General features: G+C 50.1%; 1 protein-coding gene across 3 annotated transcripts in view; it reads left to right on the top strand.

Annotated features, from left to right (window-relative positions):
- The window catches only part of LOC110574475 (cytochrome P450 4F22), a 35,488-nt gene extending 26,065 nt beyond the window's left edge, over positions 1-9,423 (top strand). For 2 of the 3 annotated variants that reach the window (XM_021683172.1, XM_021683171.1), the window contains exons 7-13: positions 2,506-2,773; positions 4,006-4,072; positions 4,183-4,345; positions 5,812-5,945; positions 6,843-6,907; positions 7,549-7,631; positions 8,017-9,423. In XM_021683172.1, coding sequence (XP_021538847.1) covers positions 2,506-2,773; positions 4,006-4,072; positions 4,183-4,345; positions 5,812-5,945; positions 6,843-6,907; positions 7,549-7,631; positions 8,017-8,194 — 958 coding nt within the window. In that variant the 3' untranslated portion in view covers positions 8,195-9,423. The remainder of the gene's footprint in view (positions 1-2,505; positions 2,774-4,005; positions 4,073-4,182; positions 4,346-5,811; positions 5,946-6,842; positions 6,908-7,548; positions 7,632-8,016) is intronic. The other variant, XM_021683173.1, reaches the window with a different exon arrangement.
- The last annotated feature ends 623 nt before the right edge of the window (positions 9,424-10,046 follow it).

The raw sequence follows: 10,046 nt of genomic DNA, 5'->3' as shown, positions 1-10,046 counted from the left end.
ATTCATTCATTCATCAGATATTTGTTGTGTTCCTACTATGTGCCTGATACTATGTTAGCTACTGGGAATATGGTGATGAGCAACAGAACTTAGTACTTTGGAATTTATAGTCTAAGTGGGTATATATCGAATAAGAGACATCATAAATGGCAAGTTTGTAGCACATAGTAGGTCATTAATAATAAGCTGCTGACTTTGTTACTCTGGGCTTTGTAGGGTTATGCTTCAGTTGGATAAGGTGGAGATGGCCTTTGTGATTGATTAGTTAATTAATTAATCTGGAAATATTTACTGAGTGCCTACTATGCACCACTCTTGGACTAGGCACTATGAATACAGTGGTCAACAAAATAGTCAAGGTCTTGCTCCTCTGGAATTTATGTGTTGGTGGGAAGAAAGGCAGTAACTATGCACAAATAAAGAAACAAGAAATGACAGACTGTGACAAGTGTATGAAAACAAGCATACTTCAGGACCAAGGACAGCCCCTTGCACACCTGTCCCAGTGATTATTTCATTTTTTTTTTTTAAGATGTATTTACTTATTTGAGAGAGAGAGTGCGAGAGCAAGCACAGGGTGGGGGGGGGTAGGGGGGATGGAGGGGCAGAGGAAGAGGGAGAGAGAATCTTAAGCAGACTCCATACTGAGTGTGGGACCTGATGCAGGGCTTGCTCTCATGACCCTGAGATCAGGACCTGAGCCAAAACCAAGAGTCAGATACTTAACCAACTGTGCCACCCAGGTACCCCTTTATTTGTTTGTTTGTTTGTTTTTAATAAAAGCATTTTTTTATTATGTTATGTTAATCCCCATACATTACATCATTAGTTTTTGATGTAGTGTTCCATGATTCATTGTTTGTGCATAACACCCAGTGCTCCATGCAGAACATGCCCTCTTTAATACCCATCACCAGGCTAACCCATCCCCCCAACCCCTCCCCTCTAGAACCCTCAGTTTGTTTTTCAGAGTCCATCGTCTCTCATGGTTCGTCTCCCCCTCTTATTTCCCCCGCTTCATTCTTCCCCTCCTGCTATCTTCTTCTTCTTCTTTTTTTTTTTTTAACATATAATGTATTATTTTCTTCAGAGGTACAGATCTGTGATTCAACAGTCTTGCACACTTCACAGCGCTCACCATAGCACACACCCTCCCCAATGTCTATCACCCAGCCACCCCATCCCTCCCATTGTATGTTTTTTTTTCAATAAGAGTTTTACTGAGATGTAATTCACATACCGTATGATTCACCCATTTAAAATATACAATCCAATGGTTTCTAGTATATTCACATAGTTGTGCGACCATCACCATAATCAATTTTAAAATATTTTCACCAAAGATAAGCCCTGTACATTTTAGCACTCACCCCCACTTCCCACTTCTCCCAGTGTAAGCAATCACGAACCTTCCTTCTGCTGCCATAGATTTGTCTATTATGGAAATTTCATAATGATGGAATGATACAGACTTCTGTGTCTGGTTTTGTTTGGTCAGCATGTTTTCAAGATTCATCCATGCTGTGGCCTGTGTCAATATTTCATTGTTTAGGTTGCTGAATAATATTCCATTGTTTAGGTTGCTGAATAATATTCCATTTACCACATAATACCACATTTTGTTTATTCATTCATCTACTGATGGACATTTGGGTTGTTTCCACTTTTTGTCTATTATGTAAACATTGGTGTATGAATGTTTGTGTGAACAGATGTTTTTGATTTTTTAAGTCTGTACCTAGGAGTGGAATTGTTGGGTTATGTGATAATCTTTGTTTAGATTTTGAGGAACTGCTAGACATTTTTCCCAAAGTAGATGTGCCATTTTATATTTCTATAATACAGAGTGTGTAAGGGCTCCAATTTCTCCACACCCTTACCAACACTTGTTATTATTTTTTTAAACACTTGCAATTATCTGTCTTTTTGGTTCTAGCCATTCTTAGTTAGGGTGAAGCGGCATCTCATTGTGGTTTTGATTTGCATTTCCCTAGCGACTAGTGCTGTTAAGTATCTTTTCATGTGCTGTTTGGCCATTTGTATATCTTCTTTGGAGAAATGTCTGTTCATATGCTCTGCCCATTTTTAAATTGGGTTATTTGTCTCTTATTGCATTTTAAGAGCTCTTTCTATATTTTAGATACAAGTTCGCCATCAGGAATAGGAGTTCTCCCACTCTGTGGCTTGTAGGCATTTAGTCTTAGTGATGCTATGTCTATTTGGAAGTCTTAATCCTTTGGGCCTATTTTATTTTATTTTATTTATTTAACATATAATGTATTATTTGTTTCAGGGGTACAGGTCTGTGATTCATCAGTCTTACACAATTCACATCACTCACCATAGCACATACCCTCCCCAATGTCCATCACACAGCCACCCCATCCCTCCCACGCCCCTCCACTCCAGCAACCCTCAGTTTGTTTCCTGAGATTAAGAGTCTCTTATAGTTTGTCTCCCTCTCTGGTTTTGTCTTGTTTCATTTTTCCCTCCCTTCCCCCACAGGAAGATGAGCGATTACATCTCAGCCATCATTGAGCTGAGTGCCCTGGTGGTCAGGCGTCAGTATCGCCTGCATCACCACATAGACTTCATCTACTACCTCACGGCAGATGGGCGGCGATTCCGGCAGGCCTGTGACACCGTGCACCGCTTCACCACAGAGGTCATCCAGGAGCGGCGGCGGGCACTCCGCCAGCAGGGGGCTGAGGCCTGGCTGAAGGGCAAGCAGGGCAAGACCTTGGACTTCATCGATGTGCTGCTCCTGGCGCGGGTGAGACTGGGCCCTGGAGGGTGGAGCCCGGCCCCGGACGGCCTCCTCGCGAATTGCACCGACGATGTAAAATGATAAAGGTCCAAAGTAACATAGATCTGGGATGCAGGCAGGTGCAGCACGCGTAAGACTTACTGTTTTAGTTTGCTAGGGTTGCCATAACAAAGTGCTACAGACTGGGGGAGTTAAACCACAGAAATTAATTTTCTCAAGGTTCTGGAGACTGGAAGTCTGAGGTCAGGGTGTTGACCGGGTTGGCTTCTTCTGAGGCCTCTCTCCCTGGCTTGTAGATGGTACCTTCTCACGTGTCTTCACATTGTCTTCCCTCTGCTTGTGACTGTGTAAATTTCCTCTTCTTCTAAGGACACCAGTCATGTGGGGTTAGGGCCCACCCTAAGGACCTCATTATAATTGAATTACCTCTCTAAAGGCCTTGTCTCCAAATACGGTCACATTCTGAGTTCCTGGGGTGTTAGGACTTCACCATATGAGTTCTGGAGGCGGGAGCGGGGGCGCAATGTTGCCCACCAGACTTATGATGATGAAATAACAAGACTTTGAAGAAATGTGGCAGTTGCAGACATTGCTTCTGTGGAATTTCTGAGCAGTGCTTGGGTTCTGGATTCAGACAGTCCTGCGTTCCAGTTCTGGCCCTGCAGCTTAGTGGATGCTTGACCTTAGGCATCTGACTCTCCCCTCCGAGCCTCAGTTTCCCCATTTATGACATCATGGTCACGAGGTGTGATCGCAGATCATGGCTGGGCATCCAGCAGGCTCTCTGGTGTTAGCAGCTGCTCAAGAAACACAAACTCCCTTCTTCCCTTCGCCTTTCACTCTCCCTCCCACTTTCCATCTTTCTTTTTTTTTTTTTTTTAAAGATTTTATTTATTCATTTGAGACACAGAGATACAGAGAGAGAGAGAGAGCATGAGCAGGGAGAGAGGCAGAGGGAGAGGGAGAAGCAGGCTCCTCACTGAGCAGGGAGCCCGATGCGGGGCTCGATCCCAGGACCTGGGATCATGACCTGAGCCGAAGGCAGACACTTAACCATCTGAGCCCCCCAGGCACCCCGCTTTCCATCTTTCTTAGACAAGCTACATACCTCTGTCTGCCTGGAATCCTTCCCCCTACAGCTTGGCTTGAGAGAGGGGCCGATACCTTGACTTCAGAGGAGCCTTGGGATCTGGAGGGTGGGATGAAGTGGGCTGAGTGTCCTCTCCGGCTCATCCCAGGATGAAGATGGGAAGGAACTGTCCGATGAGGACATCCGAGCTGAGGCGGACACCTTTATGTTTGAAGGTGAGGACGTGGGGTGAGGCTGGGAGAGGCCAGGCGGGGCCCTGTTGTCTGAAAATTGCATCTTCGCTGTCTTCAGGCAGCCTCTATTTGAACTCCTCCTCTGCCTCCAGGTCACGACACAACATCCAGTGGGCTCTCGTGGGTGCTCTTCAACTTGGCCAAGTATCCAGAGTACCAGGAGAAGTGCCGGGAAGAGATCCAGGAAGTCATGAAAGGCCGGGAGCTGGAAGAGCTGGAGTGGTCGGTTTGGGGTCGGGGGGATGGTAGCAGCAGGTTGAGTCTAGAGCTCGCATTTATTTCTTGCTCTGGTCTGCACACATTTCTTGCTCTTGCCTGTATATTACTCTTGCTCCTGCAGGGTGTTGTTGAATGGGGTGGCATCCAAACAGATGTGTGGATTCAGGTCTGTTCCACATGTCTCCTCATTCTCCTTGAACCAGCAGCTACCCTGGGCACATTCTTCTCAAGGCAGATTCCCAAAGCACAAAGAGCCACAGTTTAAAACCTCTGCTTGCATTGTAACATTCCATTTAGCTAAAGCAAGTCACAGGGCCAAGTCCAGCATGAATGGGACAGGACATACATTCCACTCACCTGAGCAGAAGACACTGCAGAATCACATACAGAGCGCACGGAGTGTATAATTCAAACACAGGTGTGGGGTGGGGGGGGAGTGAAGAATTGGGAAAAATAATCCAATTTACTTTAGATACGTGCCATGTAGAGCTGATTCTCGGTGTCTCAAAGGAAACACAGGAATACATAGCATCCAACACTGAGAAAGAAAACTCTTTTCTGTTCAGTGTCCACCTTTTAGATTTTGATATTAGAAAGACACTCTCAGTTGGATGCCGTTGTATCTTGAACTCCTTGCGAATCTGCCCCCCCCCCCGCCTTTTTTAAAAGATTTTATTTATTTATCAGAGAAAGAGAGAGCACAAGCAAGGGGAGGGGCAGGCAGAGGGAGAAGCAGGCTCCCTGCTGAGCAAGGAGCCCGATGAGGGATTGGATCCCAGGACCCTGGGATCATGACGTGAGCTGAAGGCAGATGCTTAACCAACTGAGCTACCCAGGCGTCCCCTGAATTGCCTTTTTAATGAAGGGATAAGATGGCTAAGTTTCTGAGGACTAGCTAGAATTTAATAACTCTTCTGTTTTCCCAGTGGTGTCTATGTTATGGGTACTTTTATCCCAGGCATGCTGTTTGCCCTTTAAGGTAGCGACATAAAATTTCTTTGAAAGAGAAAGAAAATGATCCAGATCATGGACCAAGGGTTATAATTAATCCAATTTGGAGCCCTGGAGTCCAATGGAACAAAGGTAATAATAGCATAAGGAGAGGATGTATGGGTTTTTAAATACTGAAATTGATCCATACAGGCAGGTAAACTGCTGCGGCCCCGGGCCCCCCTGCCTATCCTGGCACCCCTCCCAGCTGACATTATTCACCAGTTAAAGGGTTAATGCTGGGCGTGCAGAAGCCTGCTGGTGCTGCTCTGATTGGTTGCGGGTCAGATATTTTGCACGCTGAGGATTAGTGATATGAGCATGCCCCAACTACAAATGCGGGAAGTTGGGGCAAGTCTGAGATCCTGGACTGGTTTCCTGTGTGGTTGCTTCTGAATGCATGTGCATGTGCATGGGCGAGTGTGTGTTTGTGCGTGTGTTTGGGGAAGGGGTTGTTTGTTGCTGTGGCCTGGCCCCAAGTCACCCACCATTCCATGTACCATGCTCCCCAGGGACGACCTGACTCAGCTGCCCTTCACCACCATGTGCATCAAGGAAAGCCTACGCCAGTTCCCGCCAGTGACCTTGGTCTCCCGCCGCTGCACAGAGGACATCAAGCTTCCAGATGGGCGCATCATCCCCAAAGGTGCCCATGATGTCCACCCGGCCGCTGGGCTGCTCTGCTGCCTAGGGGGGCCTGGTCATGCCTGCCCCAGGTGCACCCTCCCTGTAGATGGGGCAACTCTCTGTGAGGCTCTTGCTTCTGGGAGGAGGGAGGAGACCCAGCTGTGTAGGGGGGAGACACAGATGGGTGAGTTCAGGTGGAAAGGCAAGAGTGGGTGTGGCAGCATGGGCCCCGGGAGGGTGCAGGTAGGGGAGGGACGGTTTCATTCAGTTGCCAGATACCCCTTGGAGACTAAGCCCAAGTGATGCTGGAGATCTAGAGAGGCCTCGTTCCCAGACCCAGGCCTTGAATACCACCCAGTCTGAGGGAGACAGCAGGGCACAGACATCCCAGTCACATGGGGTTAAGGATGGGCTAAAGGGAGGAACAGGGGCTGGAACAGCCCAAAATAAGGAGCAATGATTTCATCTGGGGTGAAATGCAGGGAGGGCTGCTTAGAAGAGGCAACATGAGAGATGAGCCTTGGAGGTTGAAAGTGAAAGAGAGAGCATATTTATGGAGCAGAGTCTCAGGGTGCAGGTAGTGAAAGAGCTTGAATGCTAGGTTGAGGCATTTGAACTTGATCTTCAGGATAGTAGGGAGGTATTTGAGCTGAGGAGGAACAACGTCAGATATGTGAGTGAGAAAGATCCCTGTGTGGCCAGCATGGCAGCTAGAAAGGTGATGGGAACCCTTCAGGGAGCAGCAGCGGAGTGGACACAGCAGCAGAATTTTTCAGAGAAGGATGGGCAGGAAAGAATAGCAGATGGCTCATGGGAACAGCATGGCTCCAGGAAGAGCAGGGAAGGAGGAGGTCTTCAGAGAAGGCCCTGGTTCCCCTCAGCTCCAATGGCCTCACTGACCCCACCCTCCCCACAGGAATTATCTGCCTGGTCAGCATCTATGGGACCCACCACAACCCCACCGTGTGGCCTGACTCCAAGGTGAGCCCCTGCCTCAATTCTCCATTCCCTCAGCTTCTTCCTCCTCAAAAGGGGTGGTCCTGGGGTGGTGAGGCCTCCCTACTCTGTTCCCCAGGGACCCAGATGGCCTGGCTGGGTACAGAGCTTGAGTGCCCCTCCCCCACCCATTCACTCATTGTTGATTCATTAGGTCCACAAATATTTATTGAACACCTCCTGTGTGCCAGCCTCTGTGCTGGGCACTGAGGACAGAGGAAGTTACTGCCTTTGCCCTCATGGAGCTCATGGTTTAAGTTCAGGAGAAGAAAATAAGCAAAAACTATCATTGTCGTTATTGATACATGCACAGAGGAAATAAGAACTGGAGTGGGGTGGGGGGCACTTTAGCTTAAGTGGTGAAGAAAGGCGTTGGGGAGGAAGAGATATTTGAGCTGAGACCTGAAAAGTGTGAAGAGCAGGGAGAAGCCTGTTCCGGGCAGAGGAGACAAGAAGTGCAAAGGCCCGGTGGTTGTAATGAGCCTGGCATGCTTGAACAACAGAAAGAAGAGGGTATGGCTGGATTGTAGTGAGGTTCTCTCTGTCCAGCTGAAGGATGGGGGCCCAAGCTGTAATGGCTGAAGGATGGGGGCCCCCAGACTCACCCCCAGGCTAATCCTGCCTAGGTGTACAACCCCTATCGCTTTGACCGGGACAACCCACAGCAGCGCTCCCCACTGGCCTACGTGCCATTCTCCGCAGGACCCAGGTAACTCTTCTATTTCCCTCAGTCCAAGCCAAGCATAGGAGGGTCACCGAGGCCAGTGGAAGGTCAGGGATGTGCCGATCAGGAGCAGAGACCACCTCCCACCCAGATGTGCTTTCTGCCAACCCAGCACCCTCTTCATGCTTTCAGTGTACCAGGATGTCCCCTAATCAGACTCTGTGATAGTATCCCTGGGTATTGAGCAACTACTGTGTGCCAGGCCCTGAGTTCTGGGCTCATATGCTCCCAACGACTCTGATGCCGCTGCCCCCATTTTACAGAGGAGGGAACTGAGGCTCAGAGGGGGAGGTCATTTACCCCGGGACTTCCCCCTTCCTGGCTAACACAGCCGCTGAGCTGAGCCCCACCCCGGTGCCCCTTCCTCTAGGAACTGCATCGGACAGAGCTTTGCCATGGCTGAGATGCGCGTGGCCGTGGCGCTGACGCTGCTGCGCTTCCGCCTGAGCGTGGACCGAACGCGCAAGGTGCGGCGGAAGCCCGAGCTCATCCTGCGCACGGAGAACGGCATCTGGCTCAACGTGGAGCCGCTGCCTCCGCGGGCCTGAGCGCTGGCGCTTCCCTGCGGAACTCCGGGGGCCCAAGCCCCGCCCGGAGAGGCCCAGGCCCCGCCCCCGAGGGAACAGGCCCCGCCCCCAAGATCCTGAGGGCAGAAACCACGCCCCTCGAAGTTCACGTTCGGTTCCCAGAGGACCAGGCTCCTCCGTGGAGAAGCCTGACGGTGCAAGCCACGCCCCTCACGACAAGGCTCCGCCTCCTGGCGGTCTGGTCCCGCCCCTTGAGGTCCAGGTCCTGTCCCCTGAGGGCCCGTTCCGGCTCTCCTGCTTGAGGGATCAGGCTTGGCCAAATCTTGGGCCCAGACCCCTCCCAGGATCCAGAGCATTCAGGGCCTCAGGCCCCACCCAGCCAGCCACCCAAGGACTTAAGACCCAACACCTAAGGCCTCTGGGATTCAGGACCAGTACCCCCGTGGATTCCGGCTGCCTTCCAAGTTGAGGACTTGGGAGCTAGAGCCCGAATTTAGAGCCCTGAGCCCGGACATCACCTTCTTGAGGCTCCTAGCTCATTTGGGCAAACTCCTCTGGCATCTGGCTGCATCCCAGGGCTCAGGATGTGTGCTTCTGCTGTTTGTAAATCGAGACCCTCCCTCACAAGCCCCTTCCTTCCTCCCTTGCTGAAAGGCCCTTCGCTGAGTGTCCTGATTTTTGTAGAATAAAAGCAAGGGATGCAGACGTCCCCCATCGTTCACCCCCTAGCTCAGCCAGACACTTCCGTTGGGGCCCAGGAAGGAAATGAAGGTCCCTGGGCTGTTGGGAGGTACGTGAAGGAAGCTATGGGCTAGGAGGCTGGGAAGCCATTTGCCCTCAGACATAAACTCAGGCTTTTTGGGACAGTTTGTGCATTCATTTACCTCATCAACAGACCACATATTAATTAAGTGTTCATTGGCACTGGGCCAAGAGCACAGCTGGGCCCAATTCCTGCCCTCGGGAGAACAGGGGACAGATGTTGTACAAATAATTCCACATGTAAGTTTATAAAATCCACGACAAGTGCTCCAAATGAGAAGCCCTGGTGCTCTGCGAACACAACAGGGGGTGGCTCAGGGAGAGCTTCTCCGATGCTGAAGTGAGGGTACAAGCTGAGTGGTGACAAGGGAGAGAAGAGCATGTCAGGCGGGAGGAACAGCATCTGCAAAAGTCCCCAGGTGAGGGAGAGCGTGGTGTTCTCGAGGAACAACACTCCAGGGTGGCTGGATCTGGGGGAGGGGGGCAGAATGGAGGAAAGTTGGTCAGGGGCCAACTGCCAGGAACTGCGGGCCACATCTCACTTATTCTGAGGGCAATAGGGAGCTATAAAGGGTATGTGAGTAGGGGGCAGAACAGGACATGGTCAGATGTGGGCTGGCAGGGAGGTGGCTCGGAAGGGGGGGCACTGGGAACTGGAAATCTGGGGAAGAGGGAGACTGAGGTCTGCAGGACAGGAGGGGTGACCATCTAGCTGTGGGGGCTGAGGTGAGGGAGGAGGTAAGGGTGATTCCCAGGCCTCTGACTGGGGGAACTGATGACAGCATAGTCCCTGACATGATGATACAGAAGATGGGGTGGTGATGGTATCTATAATAATTGTATTAATTCATCAAATATTTATTGAGCATCTACTGTGAGCGAGGCCATATTTGAGCCCTTACATAATTGACATTTGCTGCAGGGGTGGGGGGGTGTTAACAGATGACGAATAAAAAATAAGCGAAGAAAGTAAATTCACACAGGGCCTTGGAGGATTTTGACTTTTATTGTGACAGAAATGGGGAGCCACGGGAGGGTTCTGAGCAGAGCAAAAGATTTGTCATTTGGTCTTTATAGTATTCTTTTGGCTGCTAAGTGGAAAAGCAAGGGT

This window comes from Neomonachus schauinslandi, chromosome 1, assembly GCF_002201575.2.
Source record: "Neomonachus schauinslandi chromosome 1, ASM220157v2, whole genome shotgun sequence".
NCBI classification, from domain to species: Eukaryota; Metazoa; Chordata; class Mammalia; order Carnivora; family Phocidae; genus Neomonachus; species Neomonachus schauinslandi.
Note: the sequence above shows the minus strand (reverse complement) of the source record. Positions and strands in the feature narration are given on the sequence as shown.